At 40.9% G+C, this 24,639-nt stretch overlaps 1 protein-coding gene across 2 annotated transcripts; it reads left to right on the top strand.

The window, feature by feature from the left end:
- The first annotated feature begins 3,515 nt into the window (after positions 1-3,515).
- Positions 3,516-7,656, top strand: LOC122093673 (acidic leucine-rich nuclear phosphoprotein 32-related protein-like). Of its 2 annotated transcripts, XM_042664060.1 has the most exons (3): positions 3,516-3,663; positions 3,917-5,020; positions 6,948-7,656. In XM_042664060.1, the coding sequence occupies exons 2-3, from the start codon at positions 3,932-3,934 to the stop codon at positions 7,206-7,208; spliced, it is 1,350 nt and encodes a 449-aa protein (XP_042519994.1). In that variant the 5' UTR covers positions 3,516-3,663; positions 3,917-3,931; the 3' UTR covers positions 7,209-7,656. The 2 variants fall into 2 exon arrangements, with proteins under 2 accessions (XP_042519994.1, XP_042519993.1); XM_042664059.1 differs by having other exon boundaries at positions 3,521-5,020.
- Positions 7,657-24,639: the final 16,983 nt, after the last annotated feature.

Genomic DNA, 24,639 nt, shown 5'->3' with positions numbered 1-24,639 from the left:
CAGGAATGGAAGCCGAATGGCTTATAAACTTAATGACGGATATTCCATTATGGTAAAAATCGACGCCATCGATATCACTACATTGTGATAATCAAGTGGCTATACATATAGCCAAGAACTGGATATACAATGGTAAAAAGAAGCACACACCCCTAGACACAATCTTATGAGACAGTACATATATCAAGGAACGATAGCTATCATTATGTGAAGTCAGAAAGTAACCAAACTGACATGTTCACAAAGCCTATGTCTGTCAAGAACTTGTGTAGTGCATCTACAAGAATGGGGTTGATGCCCAATCCTTAAGTCATGTGATGGACACCCTATCTATGTGAAGAGGCTTAATGCCTAAATTAGGTTCAAGGGGTACAAACGAAGTTATGGAATGACTAGTTCAGTACTAGTGGTTATTTAAGTATTCATTCCAAGATGTAGATGGTGATGGTAGTACCACAATAAGGAGAAAGGTTGAGCGGAAAAACTCTTAATTAGTCCAATCCCAAGAAATGTGGGGGTGTGTTAATTGTGGTGCACATCGGGGACTAACCTAAGTGAATGTAGGGGGTGTGGCCACCGTCGATGAGAACTTATAGGCAAGTTCTCTAAACATTCATGGATCCAAGATAAAGGACATGGCCGGTTCAAAAGTCTAAAGTGATTATATGATGGGTAGCTCAAAAAGTCGACTTATGAGATGTGGTTGATGGGTTCGTCAGCTACACCAATGAAGAAAGATTCAAGGAGTCTGACTTTACCCGTACTCTATAGCGTGGTTCATTAAACCTAATGTAGGTTCAAGTCCGAAAGCCACGTACAACTATGCGTCCTATAGTGTCTAATACAGTCATAGCACATGTGTCATTCGTGTCATTTGAAACTTGTGGGGGATTGTTAGATTTTATATCTATTTTATTATATTTACGTTTCAAAATGAAGTATTTCTTTTATGTGTTTTGATTGTCTTATTATGGTGTGGGACCCTTGGGGTCAAGGTAGTGGAAAAAAATAACACCCTATGGGTGCCCTAAATTCTATTCATGGTCATTACCATGAGTGGAGAGATGGGCAAAGAGAATTGATTGAGATTAATTTCGTTTATGAAATTAATTCTTAATTCATACCATAGGTTATTGCCAAATGGAAGTAAATGACCAGTGTCATTATATGAGTGCTCTAAAGTTCATTCATAGTTACTACCATGAGTGGGAAGGTGGGTTAAGTCCTAAAGTCCATTCATAATCACTATTATGAGTGGGGTGGTGGGCTAAGGAATTGATTGGGATTCATTCAATTTATTGAATTAATTCTCAATTTATGTCCATATGCCATTATTCTCTAATTAACTTACCATTAGTTGGAGGTTACTCTTTGGGAATTCAAGATGGTGCAAGGGTTGGTTTTGGGTCTATATAAACTCAACCAAATATCTTGCAAATATAGATATTCACACATTGACATTCCATCCATTTCTACTTATTGTAATTATACAAGTATTCTCTTCCTTCCATTTTCTCTAAGTCTTGTGTAAGGCTAGAGGGGGGCTGCTGTGCTATTGCTTTTTGCTCCTAGAAGGGACTAGAAGAATTACCTTATCTTCTAGTGGGAGGTTGTTTTATCTTGGAGGTATAGGTGCAAAACAATTCTTAGCAGTAGAGGGCATTAATTACCTTAAAGGCACACTACAAGTGTGACTCAACCTCTACTCTGTTCGAAGCTTCTTCAGTTGTGGTGGTGATTCAACATCTATTTCAAGTCTTTTCTCATCTAATTTCAGTTAAGGATCAACACTACGACAACATAGTTTTTACTACAAAAGCTTTGTATTGCAATTTGTATTTTGTAAAAAATTGTAATAGAAATGCCTAACAGGACATATAATTTTTCTCAAACCTTGTAGTGGCTTTTTATAAACCATCATTCCATTATTATTATTTTTGTTTTATAAATTATAAAGGAACAAAATTGAGAGAGTAAGGCAAACCAACCCGTTATCCAGAAAGAATCGACAGACAGACTTAAGGTAATGAAACAATTTTCCACTTAAAATCAAATATCAGACCCAAGGTAACCAAGTAGTTCTTCTCCTAAGAAAATTGTTCTAACAAAAACTCTCAAAGAGAATTACATCCAGAATCAAACACATGTACCAACAAAATAATCGAACCAAACATGCACTTAGTAAGGAAAGCACCGGGGTTGACCATCGGTCCACCCATTCGGTTCCCGATGGACCAAACTCCAACATAGGGGTGTCAACCAGTCGGTCGGGCCGATCTCCGTCGAGCCTAATTTGGCTTGACCACTTGGAAGCCTTACAATGTGAATGTCCATTTAAGTACATGAGCCTAGCTTTGGGGGACATGGTACGATTAATAATTGGGTCGGTCGGTCTTGGGCTTTAATCGGGTAACCATAAACGGGCCTTAATCGGGCTATAGACCTATTTAACTTTAAATGGGCTTTAAACAGGTCCTCTTTAAAATTGTTCCATTAAATGTGCTTGAAGAGGAATACAAAAAAAATGAGGCAAAGATGGGCATAGCAAAGAAAAATATCCAATAGTTAAAATGAATTAAGCCAAAGATGCGCAAAGTAACTAAATTACTAAAGTACTCGATCTTTAACCCACGAAACTCGAATCAATTAAACTATGCCTACATAACCCAAGTTTTGTAAGTTCAAATCAATTAAACTATGCATAAAAAAGATGAATGTTCATGTAGTAATTACTACCATCTAAATTGTATATATCACATACCCTTACGACTAAATACAAATAGTATTAAAAAAAAATAAAAATCGGGCTTGTAAATGTATCAGGTCAGTCGGGCTCCGTCGGGCTAGGTGGTTACACCATATATTACCTATTTATAAATGTGTCAGGTTCAACACATTTATTAATCGGGTCAGTCTAAGTCAGACCATAAACATGTCAGGTTTGATCCGACATTCCGACCTATCGGTGAGAGCGTGGAATTGACACTCCTACTCCAACGTACTTTGGTTAATCATTCTCACTCTGGATTAGGTGAATTACGCATTTACCGTTCTCTTTTTATCTCCGACTCCATCTCCGAAACTTCAGCACCAATCTTATTAGAATAATCCTATTGGGAGTGGGAGGAAGAGATCGATGCTGCTGGTTGAATCCACCTCGATCAATAATGGCATATTCGCCCTTACCAAAAAAATAAAAAAATAAATAATGGCATATTCGCTATTTTCTGGTGATTCAGGGGCAATTTCAATAACCATCCCAATATAAACCCCGAAGTTGACGTATCCTACATATCTGAGAAGATATGACTCTCTTGTCCTTCATATCTTTATCACCCGTTCACCGCTCTTCAGAAACAAACACATCGAAGTCAAATCTCTGCCGTTCAAAATTTCCTCCACGTCAGCGATCCGCGCATATTGAATCCAACGGTAGAACAAATCCAGCAACAAGGAAACACAAATAGAACACAGTCTCGATTCCTCTATCGGAACCGGTTTAACCCTTCGAAACACGAACCTGGACCGCGGCTCGTGAGTCCTTGCTGGTTGCGGTGAAGCTAGCGCCACTAGAAAAGGAAGGAGGAGAAGAGAGAGAGAAACATGAGCGTTTAGGTTTTCGCATTCCTCTTTCTCTTGCAGTACAGCAGCAGACACGCAGAGGTATAGGAGGAGAAGAAAGGCTATCAATCTCCCCTGCGAACTAGGGTTTTAAATCAGTTTAGGGTTAGGGTTTGTACTTCAATGATTTGTCGAGTGTAGGGTTGAGTTGCTTTCATTCGTTTGGATTTGGAGATGTTGAGGTTGATCCTCTGTGCTAGAGAGTGGTGATAATACCTTAGATTTTCGTGATTTCTGTGCGGTTTAATTTCCTTGTTTGTTTTGGTTTTCTGTTGTTGTTGTTGTTGAAATTTAGGGTTTCTGCTCTTTAATGGATGAGGTTTGGGAGAGGGCTGTGGAAACGGCGCTCGACGGCCAAACCGATTGCGCTTCTGCACGTTCCTTAACCCTGGATGGCGCAGTGAAATGCGTACAGGGCCGTCTGCCTCCTCCAATCTTGCTAGAGAAATTTGAGAACCTCGAGCACCTCTCCATTGCAAACGTTGGTGTTTCTTCCCTAGAGAAGTTTCCTCGTCTTCGTCATCTGCAGAAGCTTATCCTCTCTGACAATCGTATTGCTGGCGGCCTTGAATTTCTCGTTGAAGCCGGTCTGGAGTCGCTTCGGGACCTTGATCTCTCTAACAATCGAATCCAATTCCTGGAAGACCTGGCTCCACTTGCGCAGCTCAAGCTTGTCTCGCTCGATCTCTATGAGTGTCCTGTCACGCGGATCAAAGATTACCGATCTAAGGTCTTTGGATTGATCAAATCTCTAAAGTACTTGGACAAGATGGATGCCGATGAGAATGAGCGGCCAGAGTCTGATGAGGAGGAGGAAGATGATGAAGATGACGAAGAGGATGATCCTGGGAGTGGAGAAATTGATGGTGAAGATCGGTCGGGGAAGATGGGTAATGGTGGCAGCGTTGGGGGTGGAAGAGTCCTTGTCGATGTTGATGAGGATGAGGAGAGCGATGCGGACGAAGAGGAGACAGAGATAACCAGAGTCGCGAATGGATCGATTTCGCATCATCAGTCTAATGGCTATCGGGTGGCGGCCTCAACAGACGGAGACGAGGATGAGGAAGATGTAGAAGACGAAGAAGAAGAAGATTTGGGTGAGGAGATTGATGAAGACGATGCTGAAGATGAGGATGTTGTCGAGGTTCATGAGATTGAGGACAGTGATGATGAGGAAGATGGGGTCGAAGAGGATGATGGTGGTGAAGACGAGGATGACGAAGATGAGGTAGAGGACGATGAGGAAGATGCAGAGCCTGGAATTACGGGGCGTCTGACTAGCACCGAAGGTGAGATTGATGGCCATGAACAGGGAGAGGAAGACGAAAATGGAGAGATTGGGGAGGAGGAGCAGGGCGTTGAAGAAGGAGACTATGAAGAAGATGACGGTGACGATGAGGTGAAAACTCTGCTTTTTCTTTCTCTACCTCTGCAAGAGGCTCTTTGTTTATTTTAATTTATTTATTTTTCCTTAGCATGCGTCGCAATTCTTTTATGCTCACTGTGCTTTGGTTCTTGGTTACTGCAGAATTTGTGTTGCCCCAAGGATTTCTTTGTTAAATAACTGGCGGCTTACTTAATTTGTTGAAAGAGTTCCCTTTTGTTGGGGATAGTTGATATGAGCCTCATAATAGTTGCCAATGATTTGTTACCTGGTGTTTCATTGTCTGTTTTAACTCCATTCATTAGTAAAGATTAGTACTTGCATGCTTGTCACAGTTCTGTGTATATATTGGTATAGTATTATGCTGACATTGGTATAGAGGTGGAAGATTGCTTGCTTCTAGTTTGAATGGAAACCTAGCCTGCAGCATAGGCACAGTAGCCATAGCTTTAGAATTATGCAAGGATGGCTCCTTATCTTTTAGGATGTGAGGGAGCTGTAGCCCCTCAATTCTGGGCATCGTCCAATTTATAGCTACTTCTTCCCTGATATATCTTATTACTGCTATTCTTAATAAATAATTAGTAATTTGATTTTCTTCTCTTACACACCTGGTCCACGATTACATAAACAATAGCAAGAAGTAAGGTGCCTATGCTGCCAGTGGAAAGCCTGATGCTTTTGTGTATAATTGATGGCAGTAATTGGAATTTTCATACTCAAAACAGGATGACAAGATTTCATACACACTTAAAAAAATTGAGTTGTCTTTGTTGTCAATGAAAGTATTTCTCATGACACTGCTATTTTTTTAATGTTTCTGTAGCTAGTGCTGTTTAGTTAGAATATGTACTTTTTACTTTATTATACCCCTTATTTTTATGTTGGGATTAGTTATTGTAATTCCCCAGATTTTATTCCTTTTTTTGGTAGATCCATTGCTTTGATTTTCAACCTGTAATCCTTATTCTAATGTCCATTATATGTCATTGATCTTTGAGAATTTTATTTTGAGGCAAATCCCTACATGTTGTCATCCGGGGTTTGAAGTATGCAAATGTGTGTTTTGGTGCTTTGGCAATTGCTGTCTTCTGTTTAATGGGAGCAGGGTTGCTTTCCTAATTTATGTAGTATACCCGATGGGGAAAGCAGAAGCTTCTATTGATGAAACTGATTGTCTCATTGGTATAATGATTGGATAGAATTGAGTTTCAGTATTGTGAGTCAGTTGATATCTGTTGGTGATATACTTAATTTCCTGAATTTAATTTAATTTTTGGGAGGTTAATGAGACCCGCATTTGGTTTGGTTTGGTGGTTTCATATTTATTAGTAAGATGCTATGGATAAAAAGGGCACCTTAACTTCCAATGAAGTGAAACAAACTAATGTTTAGCTTTTTCATTTGATTGTGGTGTGTGAATTGATGATTCAATGGTAAAAGTTTTTTCAACCCATGGCTCGCTAAATTGTTGTACATGTTTGATGCCATCATGTTCCTTTCATACATTTGGCTTATCATGCATTTGTCCTCTAGAATGAATCTGATTAAAAGCAAGGTTGTCCAACAGAATGATTAAAATTGCTCTGGTGCTTCAATATCATGGCATTCTATTATTTTTATATATTTTGATGCCACTTGGTTCCTAAATGTGCCCAATGTGTTTGTTTTATGTTTGCCCGTCTCTCTATTCAAGTTAGCATTACAAGTTCTAATGATGTGACTTAGTAGATTGTTCAAGGAGGAACCATTTACTGCCTGATACATGTCAAATGATTTGGTTGTATTTATCAGGGGCGCTAGATAAGAGCTCTAGCGAACTCTTCTGGATACTAGAAAATGTTCCCCTATTCTATTTGTTTGCATTTGATAGCAGCAAGGGTATCAATATGCTGTTTTTATTCCTCCTGTGTTACTGAGATGAAATGCTTTTGAATTGCAGGAAGAAGATTATGGGGCTGAGTACCTGGTTCAGCCAATTGGGCAGGCTGAAGAAGATGCTGGAGGTAGTGATTTGGAGCCAGGCAATGAAGAGGATGATGCTGAGGAGGAGGAGGTTGCAGATGAAGAGGATGTGTATGGTAGCGAGGTGAAGCTCCATCCGTCAACTTCTTCCCAGGCGAAGAGGAAGAGAGATGAAGATGATGATGATGAAGATGATGACGATGGTGTTGAAGATGCCAAGTCATCCAGGCACCATTAACAGTTTGTGTTCTGTTTTCATGGATGCCCTCGTCTCATCACTTTACAGGGAAGAAGGAAGGTTGGGTTGGAGATTGTTGGCGACTCTTATCAGCTTTCTTCATGGACAAAATTATGTTGTTTGGGTGGTACTTGGTTCAAAAAGTCGTTAGTGGTTATATCCCCACATACTTTCACGTATATAGCCGTTGGTTGTTTTTTCAAATAGCAGTTATGAGCGGTTGCTGCCCTTCTCAAACCCATCCCGTGGTTTAGGGGGAGTGGAGGGGGTTCAAAATAGTTGGTTTCGGAAGGGAACACAACGGAGGAACAAGAAATTTCGTATCAGCCTCTTCTTTTTTAATTTCCCGCCCTTTGTCCAGAGTAGTTTTGACAATGCCTTGTAAAATTGACACATGGGGGTTTATATAATTTTGAATGGAAGTGGGGCTATCTCTCTCCTTTGTCTAGAGTTGATTCTCTATTCCCAAATCCCCCACAGCTGCCCCTCTCATGTGCGACTGTCTGTTGAGTTGAACCGTTGTTTGGGGAGTTTTATTATAGACCGCCAGATGTGGGGTGGGTGGATATATCATACACAATGAATGATGGATTTGAAAGTTGAAACGGGGATTGCTCCACGTATAAGCTGTGCTATGGGGGTGTACGGTGGAGTCTGTCTGGAAAGTTAGAAAATTGCAAAAATATCAGAGTGGTTGATGCTGTGGATTCTGATTTGGCGCGAGCATGGAAGTATGGATTTAGATGCACCGATCTTGAAAACGTTTACGAATCTGCATCATCCGAATGATACATTTGGGATTCCCATCTGATGGTGTGGCGTTACTGTGGTTGGTATCGTGACAGTGAAGATACTTACTAGGTAGGGTCCTGCTGGTCACATCAAGTGTGGAGGTGGGAAGAGACGTCAGGTCGTTGGCCAGGGGCTGTAGGGCCCTTCCCATGCAAAGTCACATGGGGGTCTCATTTCGTACCGGCTATCAGCCACTTACTTCCAAGCAACTTGTCCCGTGCTCCATCACCAGGATATTTTTTAAATAAAGGTAGGCCTTTTGTAATTTAATAAGTTTAAAGGGCTTAATTTGGTCGGAAAGATTGGCTTATTTCCATGTTTTTGTCATTTTCTCTTGTCTTCATCGTGCGATTTCTTTTGTTGCAGGTGATCGTGAATTTTACTGTTCTCCGTGGACTTTCTCGTGTTCAAACAATTGTTGGAAAATCAAGCAGCTTTTTATCTCTTGTCTTCATTGAAGGGGTTACCTTTTTAATGTTAAATACCAAATGGGAAAGGCTATCTGTACATTAGCGTTGGTGTTGTAATAACACGTTTTTTACCATCACACATTTCTCCATTACAGTATTATTGATTGCATCTGCCCCTCCCAGGTTTCAAAAATCGGTGAGTCGGGTCCGAAATGGGTCAATTTAACTCAGAATCGATAGCGTTCAATTCGAACAATTCACTCCTATTTGACCGATTCTAACCAAGGAATTGGATTAATCGGTCCTAGAATCGGTAGATCAATGGAATATTTCCCTGTTTTTGATGATTTAATCGAGAAATGACCGGTTCATCTCGTTGGGAAATTGGGATCTGTGACCAATTGATCCAATTCAGTGATTTTTTAAGCCTTGCCTCTCCCATGCATCGCTGCAACCACTGCCCTGATTCCTTCACTCCGTAACACCAGCCCCTTCGCCTCTCCCTCCCCCTTCTCTCTTCCCGTGATTCCTCCATCGCATGTGATGCTAACTACCACAACTTGAGAATCTCTCTGCTACCTCTAGCTAGCCGTGATTGCCTCTTGAAACTCGCTCGCCTTCACAGAGAAAACAAGGCTAGCTTGGACATTGGTTTTTCGATATGACCCACCCCACTTCGTGAAATCAGGTTTAGGTAACCGAAAAAAGCAGCAGCCATTGTGGGTGATGTAAAAATTGATCAGTCGATCCTTCCTTGCAACTCCTGATGCTTTAGTCGATCTGCACAGAAGAGAAGATAGGGGAGAGCCGAGCTGATCTAACGGGGGACTCTCTGATGCCTAAGTTTGATCATTCCACAACAAATATTCAAAAGTGTTTTGAGTCAAAAGAAGTGATCGATCCTCATAATGGAAGCTTATCTTGGTATTTATAGGTTGTTGATGGAGTAGAGAAAAGGAGATCATCCGCGAAGAGACTACTGGGCGTGGAGTCCTTAAGGAGAATGGCTCTCTGATTCTAGGAATATTTCAGATTCTAGGGTATCTTTCAGGAATATGCTTCTCTTATCTCGGAGGTGTGGGTTGTGAGCGGGGTGGTGCCTCTAATGACGTGTAATGGATAGAGTCCTGCCCTTATGATCAAGAATTACGTTCCTTAAATGTAGGAGTAGATGAAGGCACGTTTCTGGGAGCCCTACCTGATGATGCCTGGCCGAGGTGGCAGCTCGACTAGAGGAGAGGCCGAGGTGGCAGTTCAGCCTAAGGAGATGCCGAGGTGGTAGCTCGGCCTGATGAGGGGCCGAGATGGCAGTACGGCATGAGTAGAGGCCGAGGTGGCAGGTCGGCCTGCGAAGAGGTTGAGGTGGGAACTAGACATAAGTAGTTCAATCACTCCTTGGCTGTGCTGTGGTCAAGGACATATTTACCCTCATCACCAACCCCTTGCTCTATTAGTTCGGTTTGGACAACTAGAGGATTAAATTCAGTTGACTTTCGCACGTGTGCGTCGTTTGTTCAGCGCGAAAAACGCTGGTTCTGCCACATGTCACAGCGTCGTAACTTCACCTCAGGCAGGCGAAGAGACTGCTTTGGTTCACCATTGATCTCAGTCAGATCCAGCCGTCCATTTTCCATCGCCTTCACCTATTAATAGGACATATTTTTTCCCAGAAGACTTCGCATTTGTTCTAGCGTTAAAGTCAGTTCAGCTCGCTCCTAGTCTCAGCGCGGTCATCTACAGGATCTCAGAGTAGCCCGGTGTCTTGAATACAACCAATCAGCTTCTCCAACTAGCTCGTCCTCATCAACTCCTCTTCTCCAGTGTGTCACTTTCAAGCTCGTCCTTCAACCATTAAGTAAGATAGTACTATGGTTGTCACTCATCGTTCTTCTTCCACTCAGCCCTCCGTGTTTCCTAGCGTCAATCCTGATGATCTTGATATGTCGTCCCTGTGACCCTAACTCTCCCAGCATGGCCGTGAGGCCTGGGAAAAACCACCCAGAGTGTCCCATTCCCAATCCTTCATCCTTCAGTGATGACACTTCAAGCGGTCTAGGCTCTGAAGGTAGCTCAGGCTCTAGTGGCAGCTCAGGCTCTATCGAGGGTGGTCTCATCTGTGACAGTCCCGACCAAGGGTGATCCTGGCTTGGTCGCCCCAGCTCAACCCCCTAGTGCCGCGATAGCAGGCAATTCAGTGGCAGGTCCATCAGGCATTGAAGTCCCTAAGGTAGGCCTTGCAGAGTCTGAGGGAGAAGGCTTTGCTTCATCCGTCGGAGAAAAGAAAACTACTATCAACACCCCAAGCATTCTTAAGCCCAAAGTTCTAGACTTGATCCGGGGTTGGTATGGTATCCCCAATTATGTGGTGATGTGCGTCCCAGATAAAGATGAACGTGTAGACGCCTCTGGGGACGAGGTGGCCCTCTACGACGTCGCCTTCCAGAGCGGCCTTAGGATTTCAGTGCCCGAGTTGGTCAGCTCGGTTCTGAAGTACTAGTGTCTCGCCCCAAGCCAACTCACCTTGAACTCCTGGTGCACTATTCTCGGCTTTGAGGTGTTCTTCTTGAAGTTGGGCGTAACTACGACGTTGGAGGTCTTCCGTAAGATGTTCTTAGTGAAGAGGCACACCTTGGGGTGGTACTACTTCACTAAGAGGGACATGGACGATCCCTACAATGATTTGAAGATGTTTATCAACATGCCCTCCTCAGTGAAGAAGTGGAATGAGAGGTATTTCTATGTGGCAATGGAGGGGAACCCCTTCAAGAGAAGTTGGGTGAGGCCCACTCTGTCGGTGTTGAACCGAGCTCCTAACCTATCCATGGCCGATCTCCAAACCTATCAAATGTGTTTGGGTGGGGAGGCCATGGACATCCGGATGCTGCAGGACGAAGACTTCCTCCGAGAGTGGGAGCTAAGTGAAGTCCCTGGTGAGGGTTTAATTGAGTCTAGTTGTCTCTTTAGGTCAGCTTGGTCTTTGTTCTAACTCAGCACAACTCATCTTTGTTTTGTAGTGGTGAACGTGAAGGTAGATAACAAGGTCCTTGCCGGGGCGGCTGTGGAGGCAAGGAAGAAGGAGGCAGACGAGCAGGCCACCAAGAAGACTACGGACAAGGGCAAGGCCATGCCGAGCCCTGGCTCTGGTGTGAAGACCATTTGACCTCCTGGCACGGGCCAAAATGCCTCACCCATCATGATTGGGGGCAAGTTAGGAAAGCTGATGCCCGACAAGGAGATGCCCCCGCCAGTCTAATACACAGCTCAGTATGGGGCCCCGGGCAATTTGAAGGGCAAGGAGCCACTAGGCCCTTCTGAAGATAAGGGCACCGGGCAGCTCGACACGTCTGACCAGGAGGCTTAAGGCCGGGAAGGCCAGAAGAGGAGGTGCTCCTCTGATGAAGAGGTGCAGGCTGGGCAGAAGCCTCCCACCACACTGGAGGAGTTGATTGAGAACGGCACCGTGCTTGATCCCAACAATGCTCAGGCATGGTGTTGTCGAAGCCGCCCTAAGAGGGACATCGCCTGTGCGAAGAAGTTATCGAATGTAGACTTTGCAGACTTGATGTACATGCGGATCGACGATGTAAGTTACCACAACCTCCATCTTGTATGGTTCTGATATTTGAATATTCCTAACCACTCTGTTGAATCTTTACAGGGCTTCAACTTCTCAATTGATGCGGCTCATCTATTTGAGAACATGGTCGTCGCCTATTTGATGGAGAAGATGAGGTGAGGCATCTCAGGGGGGACGTGCACATGATCACGGGCCAGCAGGAGGCTGAGAAGAAAAGGGCCCGGGCTGAGGAGCAGAGCGCCAAAGATGCCGAGTTGAGGGCTGGCGAGCTGGAGTGCGAAGTTGCCAAGCAACTCCGGGTCAACAGTGACCTAGTCAAGAAGAAGGACACGCTCTAGAGAGAGATCATCGAGGCTCAAGAGTCCAGCAGAAAAAAGGAGGCTAAACTTGTAGCTCGGATTACTGAGCTGGAATGGAAGCATCAAGCCGAGCTGACGGCGAACGATGAGGTTGCTGCTGAGAGGTGGCTGAACTCCAAAGTTGGTCAAAAATGGTTAGTTGACGTCAACATCACCTCATTCCAGGCCAGCTCAAACGATGCCATTCATTTCGTCATTGGCAAGACGCCAGACTACGATCTGTCAGACTATGAGCAGCGTGCTCCTGCCCCCACTTCTTCAGTGCAGCTCGTCGAAAAAGTCGAGGTTGATGAAGAGGTGACTCAAGCCGACCCAAAAGCAGTCAAATGAACTAGCTCGCTCTCTCCTAAACTAGCCCCCCAATCCCTGCAATTTTGATGCTATCTTATCCTTTTTTTTCTTTCTTCTTCCTTTGGGAGTAATGTAGTTTTATTTTTTATTTTTTTTTATATAAATGTCTCCTTCGGGAATAGTGTAATTTTGAGGGTTTTTTTCCTCTTTTATTAATGAAAAATGTTTTCTTTTCAGTCGTTGTGCCTCTTTTATTTCCCTGTAAGTGTAGTTCTATTATCTAGTTGAGATTGGATTTATCTTGTACATCTTAATCTTCTGAAGTGTTATGCCTAGACTTAGACCGTAGTGACGCCATGCTGAAGCTTGGTCTTAGACGTTGCCAAGCTGATCTAAGTCTTGATGCCTTAGATGTTAAGGTCTTGAGATGCCAAATATGGGTTTGGCTTTGGTAGTGCCGAGCTGGGACTCTACCATAGATGTTACTGAGTTGAAGCTCGATCTTAAAACCTTAGATGTTGTCTTGAGGTGCCAAATCTAGGTTTGGCCTTGGTAGTGCTGAGTTGGGGCTCCGTCTTAGACATTGTCGAGCTGAAGCTCGGTCTTCATGCTTTAGATGTTAAGGTCTTGAGGTGCCAAACTTAGGTTTGGTCTTGGTAGTGCCGAGCTGGGGCTTGGTCTTAGACATTGCCGAGCTAGAACTAGGTCTTAATGCCTTAGATGTTAAGGTCTTGAGGTGCTAATCCTAGGTTTGGTCTTGGTAGTGCCGAGCTGTGGCTTAGTTTTAGACGTTGCCAAGTTGGAGCTTGGTCTTAATGCCTTAGATGTTAAGGTTTTGAGGTGTCAAACTTGGGTTTAGTCTTAGTAGTGCCGAGCTGGGGCTCGGTCTTGAGAGGTACCGAGCTGGAGCTCGGTCTTAATGAGCTGGATACTTAAGAGAAGCTTCTTCATTTATTGATATGTGGCATGCACTTGTAACAAATACATTGCTTTGAAATAGAGTCCAATTCGCTCCATGAATGAAATTGAATAATTGGAATATGAAAACCAAGGTGCTGAGAATATAAAATCAATAAGACTCAAACCCGGTCGTGCGGGACTTCAATGTGATCTACTGGTAAATTTTTTTGAGATTTTCGACATTCCATGCTCCTGGTATAGCTGTACCCCCTGAGTCTGCAAGTGGTAAGTACCAGGGTGAACCACTTTGGAGATTATTTAAGGGCCTTCCTAGTTCACGCTTAACTTGCCTTCACTTCTCGGGTCTGCAACAGCTACTTTTCAAATGACCAACTCGCCTACTATGAATCGTCATGGCCGAACCTTTCGGTTGTGATACTGCTGCACTTTTTTGCTTGTAGGTTTCATTTCGCACTAGAGCTTCTTCTCAAACTTCGTCTATGAAGTCGATGTTTGCTTGGAGCCCTGCTTCGTTTTATGATGCATCAAACACTGTCGATCAGAACAAAGCTTGGGTCACCTCTATAGGGGTTAAGGCTTCAATCTCGTATGCCATTCGGAATGGTGTTTTCTTTGTAGGGGTCCGAGCTGAGGTACGATATGCCCAAGCGAATCTTACCTTGCAGCTCCTAATGCTTCAGTCGATCTGCATAGAAGAGAAGACAGAGGAGAGCCAAGCTAACCAGACTGGGGGCTCTCCGATGCCTAAGACACATCTTTTTCACAGCAGATACTCAAAAGAGTTTTCAGTCAAAAGAAGTGATCGATCCTCATAATGGAGGCTCACCTTGGTATTTATGGATTGCTGATGGAGTAGAGAAAGGGGGAACGTCCGTGGAGAGACCTACTGGGAGTGGAGTCCTTAAGGAGGATGGCTCTTTGATTTTAGGAATATTCTAGATTCTAGGGTATCTTTCGAGAATATTCTTCTCTTATCTCGGAGGTGTGAGTTGTGAGATGAGTGGATGCCTCTAATGACATGTAATGGATAGTCCTGCCCTTATGATAAGGAATTATGCTCCTTGAATGTAGGAGTGGATGAAGGCACATTTCAGGGAGCCCTGCCTGATGATGCTGGGCGGAGGTGGCAGCTAGGCCAGAGGAGAGGCCGAGATGGTAGTTCGGCACGAGTAGTTCAATCGCTCCTTGGCTGTGCTGTGGTCAGGGACATATTTACCCTCATCAGTGGGGGAGGCGAAGGTGATCTGAAGTATCTCCTTTCCGTTTTCTTTTCTTTCGGCCATGGATGGAGATGGTTTGCAGAGCCGAAGGGAGAAGATCCCAGAACCTTCATAGTGTTTTTTTTTTTTTTTTTCTCTCACAAGCCTCCTTGGGTAGGACTGCAGGTTGTCGGGTAAAATGGGTAGTGGATTTTGAAAGTTGTGAAAATGGGTTGAGATGTAATGGCCATTGGATTAATTCATGGCAGGTGTCGCAATGACAGGGGTCCACTGCCACTCTCCACCAAATCTCCTCACTGCAGAGGATTTTGATCCATACACTTGCACCCGCAACAACTTCTCGGGTTGAAATCGTCTGCAATTCCGATCTCGTACAATTCCGTGCAATACCACCTTCAGGCGGTGACACATGTATTGATACCAATACAATGGTCCAAATCTGGTATAACTAATAAAACATTAAATCTGTGAAGAAGCATTTAAATCAGATCTGGACCATTGTATTGGTATCAATACACGTGTCACCGCCTGAAGGTGGTATTGCACGGAATTGTACGAGATCGGAATTGCAAACATTTTTTTCCCAACTTCTCTCCACCCTTCCGCCTCCGACATCACTGTTAGTGTCTTTTTTTTTTTCTGCTTTAAACATCAAGCCTCAAGCATCTCTCTCTCTCTCTCTCTCTCTCTCTCTCTCTCTCTCTCTCTCTCTCTCTCTCTCTCTCTCTCTCTTTGTGGTTGGACCATGGGGTGCGTTTCTAACGGAGGAGTTTCCTCTCAGTTTTCAATGAGAATATAATCACAAATTGAATGGGTTCCATTTGGGCCGTTAGTTTAGAACGGTTTTGGTAACCATCCCACCCTAACAAGATTTGGGTTGTTTGTTTAACAGGGGTGGAATTTTAAGGAAACATAGCAATAATTCCTGCCTGCCCACATGGACATTTTATTCTCCCACCTCAGCGTTCACCAAAGACCCACCAAATTGATGGGACTTTGATGGGGATTTTGGCAAAAATTGCAGGATTTTGTGAAGAGCAACCTGAATCATTAGACATCGTCGATGTTATAGCCACGAACCTAACTCTTCTCAAGCACTCTCAGTTCGATCAATTTCAGAACTTCAGAAAATGGCCTTGAACGAATTGGGTGCAGCCGTAAACCTCCATCGTCCCACCACCACCGCAAATCTCCATCCTGATCTTGAAGGTGCAAAATTAAATCTTCTCGGTCACTCTAATTCGATCAGTTTCAGAACTTCAGAAAATGTCCTTGAGCGATTGGGTGCAACCGCAAACCTCCATCATCCCACCACCACTGCAAACCTCCATCACGATCCTGAACTTGCAAAACTAATTCTTCGAGGTCATGCTCAATCGATCAGTTTCAAAACTTCAGAAAATGGCCTTGAACGAAATTGGGTCTTTTCACTCATGATCTTTCACTCTCGTTTTCTTTTCTATTTGCAGATTACAATTTTCCCTCTTTCTCGTTTTTTCAAAGATAGTCCAAAATCCTGCAATGGCTTCTTCTGCTACATCTCACCACATGAAGTTTCAACTTCTAAAACAAGAAAATGAAGAAGATGATAATGCGGAAGAGAAACTCAGAAACAAAAAACCTTAATTATGTCCTTAAATAAAAGAAACCACTAATTTCACAATGGCTTTCACTATTTTTCTTACAAATCCATAAAAAATTGGCCTTTCTAGCTTCAGCAAAACTGAATCTGGTCATCTTTGAAGTCTCTTTTGTCCATAGTGAAGGGGGTTAGTGGTACATGTGTTGCATTGCTTGAAAACGTGGCTGTTTGCAATAAATTTTCCTTGCTTATTTTGGGGGATTCAGCAACTGGGATCATGTGGGATGAGGATTTTGATTTTGTCCTTTACCTTAAAGGCTAAATCGGATCATCGGCGAGAGAACGAGCATAATAGACCTTTGCAAAGCTGCCTCGGCGAAGTAGGTTCCCTGGTGGTGTTGAGGATTTTAATTTTGTCCAACTAAACGTTGCCTACAACAATCCCACCCCTAACTCCCCTTTAAACAAACGGGCCCTTTGCGATTCTTGTGGGGTTTCTAATTTTATTTTTGGTGTAATTGTAGTGTTTCTAATTAGTAGCGGAAAATCTACTTTTGACTCTTTTTATGATAGAAAAAATTCTGCCCGGTTCTTTTGGCTTAGCAAAATTGCATATTTGGACTCTTCATCAAAAAAAAAAAAAAAAAAAAAATTGCATATTTGGGTGCTTATTTTGTGCACTTCAATGATAAAGCAAAGATGACAAAACTAAATGTGGTCTCCTAATGAATATTGCAATTAACGTGTCATTGTTCATTTTGGCGCATAGGTCTCAAGGTTTTAAAACACGTTATGTGCGATAGTAAGGAGGCCACCTTTTACAATAGCTCATGATCTTCTTCCTTAGCACTAAAGAGCATGTTTTTTTCAATCTCTCCCATGTCTTGCTCAGCCTTTGGAGTTCAATGAATTTGAGCCATTTTGTAGGCTTGACAGAATGAATCATAGTGTGGTAGGAAGCATGGTGGAAGTCTGAGTTCAGAAACTGCTCCAAGGAATCCAGGGAACAACATCAATGGGTCATGAATCTCTAGAGGTGTGAACAAGTTTGGAGGATGTGGTGCAACTTCTACCTAAGCAGAAGAATCGGGGTTTTGGCCTTGGGAATGCTTTGACTCTTGGGTCATTGTTACACTCCCACTCTTCTTGACGAAGTTAGAACTATCCTCCGTTGTGACCATTTGATAGTATCAATGCTCATGTTAAAGGGATACATTGAGAAGAAAAACCCAATCTATAAATACATGTAATTTTTTTTCTTTTAATATAAAAACAAAAATATTTGAAATTAGTTTTAGAGAACTTACAAAAGCACATATCGCACCCCTATAATAAGTTCAAAGATTAACCTGCTCTGATCTAGCTTCCTTAGCTAAATTACATCCTGAACTTATAAGTAAATTAAATTGTACCTTCCTAAAGGGAATTAAAATTGTTCATTAAACAGAGAAGGGTAAGGTGATCTTAATGATTAGATCTCAACGCCATAAGGTGTGGGATAGCATCATGCAATATTTTATTTTGTGGAAAAAAAATAAAAAAAGCATCAGACAATTCACTACGGAGAGGAATGATAGTTTTTTGTGTCTAGGGATTTTGATTCCATCCTATCGTATGAGAAGGATAGGGAGAACATGAGGGGTGCCAGAGATAATTTCCTTTTCCGGAATATGGTGGATGAGTGTCACTTGATGGATTTGAGAGCTCATGGTCCAATATATACAGGATTCGCCTCCTCTACTACGCAATAGAGGTGGCAGCTCAAATCCAATGTCTTAGAGCGTCTTTGCATGAAATCCAACACACGAGCACAAGTCTCGAGGTGTTCAAAGGCGTTTGATTTGAGCTACTGCTTCTATTGCGCAAAAGAGGAATGAGAGGATAGGAGTGGAATGAGAGGATAGGAGTGGTTAGCATAAGAGTTAGATTGGACGAGGCTTTGGTTAATCTGTGTTAGTGAAGTATGTTTTGATGAGACATTGATTTTCTCCCACTTGATAGTAGGTTCTGATCACACACCTTTGATTATTGAGTCGTTGACACGGAGGGTCGTACATTCGGGTGATGTGGCTAAGGCATCAGGATTGTTCTTGTAGCAGAAACTCTCTCATTGTAGAGTGCTCTGGAGATGAAATGTGGAGGTGTTTGGTCTTTAGTAGACACAGATAGATACATTGAAGTACGAGCTTGTAAATTTACAAGGTTTTACCATTGTAGAAGCACACCAGTGACATGTTGGAGGAAAATATGGTGTTGTTATATTTTGCCAAAGATAAGGATTTTTCTATGGAAAAGCATGTGCACAGGGCCTTGCTATGGAGAGAGTCTGTTGCATCGAAATGCCAAACATTGATGGTTGCTACCCAAGATGTGGAGAGAGGACACAACTCATATATGTAAGATTTTCAATTAGGTGGGTTAACATAGTCAAAGATTTGTTTCTAAAATCAATTTAGTGGTGTTGACTACAGATGGAGTAAGCAGAAAGAATCCAATATTATTGGTAAGTGTTCTATGGAGATATTGGATTCTATTAGCACACCTTAATGGTATGAAATATTTATTACTATGTGTGGACCTAAGGTATTGTTTCCTTAATGGGGAAGAAACCCTAACTTTATTGCAGGGTTGGTCCCTACCCTCACCCCTATATATAGTTATCATTGACCCATTAAGTGAGGCTAATGACCTAAAGTAAAAGGGAAAGAGGGTAGACCAGACCAACATTGATCGTGTTGTACGTGAATATAAGAAGACTTTGAGGAGTTCTTATTCTTCAGCCATGGATTTAGGTACGCCTAAGATCTGACTCTATATTTGTTGTTGCATGCTTATCTGATCTCCATGTGATTACATAGATTTTCTATCAATGGTATCAGAGTGGTTCATGGAGACGATGGGCTGCATTTTTTTTTTTGTATAAATTAATGTTCGATTCAACCTATAATATGCATGTTTTTTCGGTCAAGCCATGGCTGCTTACACGCATATCAGACCTTACTCCTTGTTCTTGAGTTTTCCGCCGGGTGCATGTTGATGTCCATACCTTTACAATGGACTGATTTTATACAAAGCCATGGATTTAGCTGATGGGTCATTGTCCAGAGGAGTTCTCCCTTCGCCAGAAGTTTTAGGGACATCCCCCATTCCGTATAGCTGCCATGGGTGGCAATACAAGATGAGTTTTAAGCCTTATAACTTACAATTGTTTCCTTCAAACTCTCGAACCCCATATAGTTTTTTGTTTTTATTTTGGCAATCGATCCGGGGTTTGTTTGCCGGAGGGTTTAAAGGCTTTGTCAAACTTCAGTGCTGCCGCTTGCAGCCCCTAAGGGCCACTACCTAAGCAATCAAGTTTTCTGGAAATTGGGTCTCTTGAGAACAGAGGGCATCGGATTTCAAGTTTTGTCGTTGAGATTTTGAATTTAGGCCAGAGTATTCGATGGTCTTTTCGGGACCGATGGCACCCTTGATTGTGTTACCGGCCTTTGACTTTTAAAGTTGCAGGACATTGAGTAATGTCTTGTTTTTGCTTGAGGGAGGAGGGGATCAATTCCCCCATTAGCATAAAAAGGTAAGATTTTAATTTATTTAATTAAAAAAAAAAAACCTGCAAAATAGTTGCAGGTCGACGGCTGTGTTGTTTTGTTAAAATAAACCAAAGAAAGGGTAAGGCGTAGGGATACATATGGTTATCCTTTGCTTTTACTTTTATTCAGGGTTTTAATACTGTTATGTTTTGGTTTTACATTTATACCCTTAATGGTCCTCACTTATAATGGGTTATATAGTTTATAACTTTTGAGCCTTCGGGCTAAAGCCCAACATTGAGTTAAGTTTGTTCCTTAAGTTTGGGTTGGTGGGCTCAAGCCCAATATATATATATATATATTATTTAAAGAGTTCAACTTATTATTATGGTTCAAAGAATTGAACCAAGTGAACCAAAAGTCAACCGAATCAAGATGATTGGGGTCACATGATTGAACTAGTTCAAAAGCTAACCGAACCGGTTGGGTCGACCTAGAAATCCAACCTGGTGATCCATATTTTTACCCATTTGGGTTTTTTGGTGGGTCGCCAGAATAGTCATCGGCATTGATCGGCTTTAACCAAATAAGTATATTAAAAAAAAAATTATATAATATATTTGTATTTAGTCATAGAACCAAGAGGTCATTGATTAATATGTTGAAAATTGACTATGTTAATGATCGCCGTGAGATTGTGAAGGATTTTATCACTTGAAATTGTCTTATTTGGTAATAATCAATCTTCACATAATGTCTAATGAAGTTTTTTTTAGATTGGAACTAATTATATTGAGAGTCTCAAGTCCTTGTGAATAATAAAATACCATTGGTCATTATGATGTCACTTTATTATGCACTTGGGATATTATGGATAATTACTTAACTAGTCAAACTAGTGGGAGGATGGAATTATGTACTATGAAATGTTGTTTATGGTTTGATCAGTAGAATGATGAAATTCATAATTATTCTGAAACATTTGTAGTGTTATGTCTTTGTTCCAGAAAGACTTCGAAATTGTATTTCTATTTATGAATGTTTTTACATTGGTTTATCATAACCATGATATTGAAAATGTCATTTATGATTTACGTAAGTAGAAAATTAATGTCATTTTGTGCTTACATGTCATATTTGGAATACTCTATGATGAATAAATATATATTAAAATTAAATTGGGTGTAAGTTTCTATACATGATTAGCTGCATAACACATCTCTAGGGAACCATGAAAGGGTGATGTGGATTCCATCAAAGTGACGTATCTAATTCTTATATGGTTTTCCCTAAGGCAGTATAGTAGATGATATTTTCCTAAAGATGATGTCACCAAAGTTAAAGAAAATGACAGTAACCTAAGGTTTTTAATCCCAAAGGTGGGGATCTCAAAAGTTATTGTTCTTTTCACAGTTAATACAAGAAAATGAGAGGACCAGTGAATTCCTGTCCCAAAGGATAATGATATAGTTTCATTTATAACTCTTGAATAATATAGTTATTACAGTGAATATGAATCTCACCAAATTGAACTTTGTTATTGGTGTGGTCTATTTAAATGGGCTTTAGTGAAAATCTTTTATGGGTAAAATTGATATCTTAAAGATTAATATTAATGATGATACATATACTCACATTTGAGATGTTATGACACAAGATCATCATACGTTACTTGTACATATTGATGATTTATTAATTATTTTCATCATAGTTTCAATGAAATTCAGTTTTGAAGTCTACTGATTGGATAGACCATAAACAGTTTATGCAAGTGAAATAAAAAAATCGTTTCATTTTAGTTTATTGAAATGATTTCTGAAATCTATTTATGTTGTTGACTATTTTGACCATGTTTGTTCAAGCCAACAGTTAGATCCAATTATAATATGAACTGATTTTGACTCATATAACTGATATTTTTAATAGGTCATCTGGTTTTTCACTCTCTTGTATTAGTGGGAGAATAAATTATTATCCTATTGAGGGTGATAGATGCATTATACATGTTTTATCATGCACTATACTAACCGTGTTCATGAATTTTAAACTAACTTGGGGTATTTCGATGTTTTCTTCGATACTATGTTTATCATTCGTGATATCCGGTTTGGTCACGAGGCATTTAGTTATGAGTGTTGACATTCTATTTTTTTTTTAAATAAAATCGCACATTATCACAAGTTCACATAGGACATATAAGTTCAAATAAATATTTCTCAGCTATTGACTATTCATGATGGGTTGTAGTCAATGAGACCATATGGCGAATGATGTACTCTTACCACCATAGGTGAGTCTTCATTTGGTCGGTTTCGCTTGATAGTGTGAGAGTGCCATTTTGGGCTTCATAGCTTTGGAGGTTCTTGTCTTGCCACCATAGGTGACGGAATATTCAGAGTGGTGTTGTTTTGAGCGTCTCGCCTTACATGTGAAAGATTTCACTACGTGTTGGGCGATCTTGCCACCACAAGTGTGACCCCAATGACGTCGGATCTTTTCCCAGTTTTTGTTTTTCTACTGTTATTGAAAAGAATACTGGGATAAATCTGATTAATAGCCCAATTAGTTAGATTTAATTATATTGTTGGGAAGTTTAATATGCCTTCTGTTCTTGCATATTGTATATTTTGATAAATATGTATGATTATATTTGTCAGCTTTGACTTCTTAGCTATTTTCTGTTAAAATTTTTGAATGGTTCCAATTTTAGGAATGGAGCTAATCCTTTAATATTTCTCTGGCTATTATGATAATAGATTTTAATCTTGAATTGATGAGCCTCCTAAGCCAGTGGTTGTTAATTATGTTCAAGTTAAGGTTCTTTATGAAAATGGAAAGAATCGAATAGGTCTATCTAAAGATCAGTGGGAGTAAACTCATGAATCATAAATTTCTGTAGAACTACATTATTACAGATTGTTGATTCTATATCTAAACCATTGAGGATGTTCTGTGATAACTACGCTGCGATTCGTTTCTCTCATAACAGTAAAAGTACTTCAGACTCTAAACACATTGACATTAAGTAATTTTTTGTCAGAGAGAAAGTTCAAGAGTCACAGATTACAATGGAACAGATTGCTACAGGAAACATGATTGCAGATCCTCTTACTAAGGGCTTGACTTCAAAAGTCTTTCAAGTGCATGTCACTAATATGGGACTTGTTAGTTCTTTTTATGTATTTTATTAGTGGGAGTTTTGCTTAATATGTTCAGTTCCATTTGACTTTCAATTTTATTTTATATATATGATGCATTAGTATTATTCTCAAGAATACATATGTATTTTTATTATGATCATTTGTTTATGTGTATACACTTATTTATTTACCTTTTACAGAAAATTGAGGTTATATGTGGTATATTTACCTCATTCGATATTTGAGGTTCCAGTCAATACATACACATCCAATCACTAGCAAAGCTTCGTTTGATTGAGGTCTAGTGCTAGTGTTTTGGGATATCCGAACGCAGTCCTAATGAGCATATTTGATTGAAGCTTGAGCGTTTGAGAGACGCTTGTAGTTAATGAGACATTCGGTATCTGTCTCATAGGGCTCATTTGGTTTTCGAGCCAGGACCAATTTGGAAATAGACATGATGATCACTATTGCATGTTATTTTCATACCACACTTTCATATTTTTCAACCCAAGTTGGTGATGTTTTGAACACTTTGACGTATTTGGTCTCATATCGCTTTAGATATGATGATCAATACAGTTGGGTGTTTGTAATTCTCATTCGGACCAAGACATTTGGTTTAAGGTGCACTCCATTCGACACTGTTTTTTTTTTTTGTGGCCACATTCAGTTTATCTAAACCGAAAATTCATTTTAAATAAATTTTAAAATCTAAAACTTGTGACATATGCTGCCCAAGTGGGAGATTGTAAGATTTCCAATTAGGTGGGCTAGCATAGTCAAAGATTTGTTTCTAAAATCGGTTTAGTGGTGTTGACTATAGATAGAGTAAGCAGAAAGAATCCAATATTATTGGTAAGTGATCTCTATGGAGATATTAGATTCTATTAGCACACCTTAATGGTATGAAATATTTATTACTATGTGTGGACCTAAGGTATTGTTTCCTTAATGGGGAGGAAACCCTAACTTTATTGCAGGGTTGGTCCCTATCCTCACCCCTATATATAGTTATCACTGGCCCATTAAGTAAGGTTAATGACCTAAAGTAAAAGGAAAAGAGGGTAGAACAGACCAACATTGATCGTGTTGTACGATGAGCATACAAGAAGACTTTGAGGAGTTCTTGTTCTTCAGTCATGGATTTAGGTACGCCTAAGATCTGACTCTATATTTGTTGTTGCATACTTATCTGATCTCCATGTGATTACATAGATTTTCTATCAATATACTTTTCAGATGTTCCTTTGCACAGGAAGTTTGGTTCGGTAGCTTTTTATCACGTAGAGTTAATTCCGAAATAAACACTATGGTACATTGATACAAAGCTGGGACTCTTTTTATCAACTTGTTAGGAAATGCGAGTTGGGATTGCTCAGGACTTGGTAGTTTTATTGCATAGTATCAAGGGGCGAGGAAGAAACGACTATGTATTTTCCCCGAAGAGGTGGTCACGACAAAGGTAATTGATACAGCTCAGATGGCCCATGTGAAATTTATACACGCTCAAACCCCTTTGACATCTGTTGCTTCGGTGAGCAATTTTGAAAATGATTCTCCTACGAGGACTTGATCCGCTCACTAGCTTCAGAGAGACAACCCGAGT

Source organism: Macadamia integrifolia, chromosome 11 (genome assembly GCF_013358625.1).
Source record: "Macadamia integrifolia cultivar HAES 741 chromosome 11, SCU_Mint_v3, whole genome shotgun sequence".
Lineage (NCBI taxonomy): Eukaryota > Viridiplantae > Streptophyta > Magnoliopsida > Proteales > Proteaceae > Macadamia > Macadamia integrifolia.
This window is presented reverse-complemented; position numbering and strand designations above follow the sequence as displayed.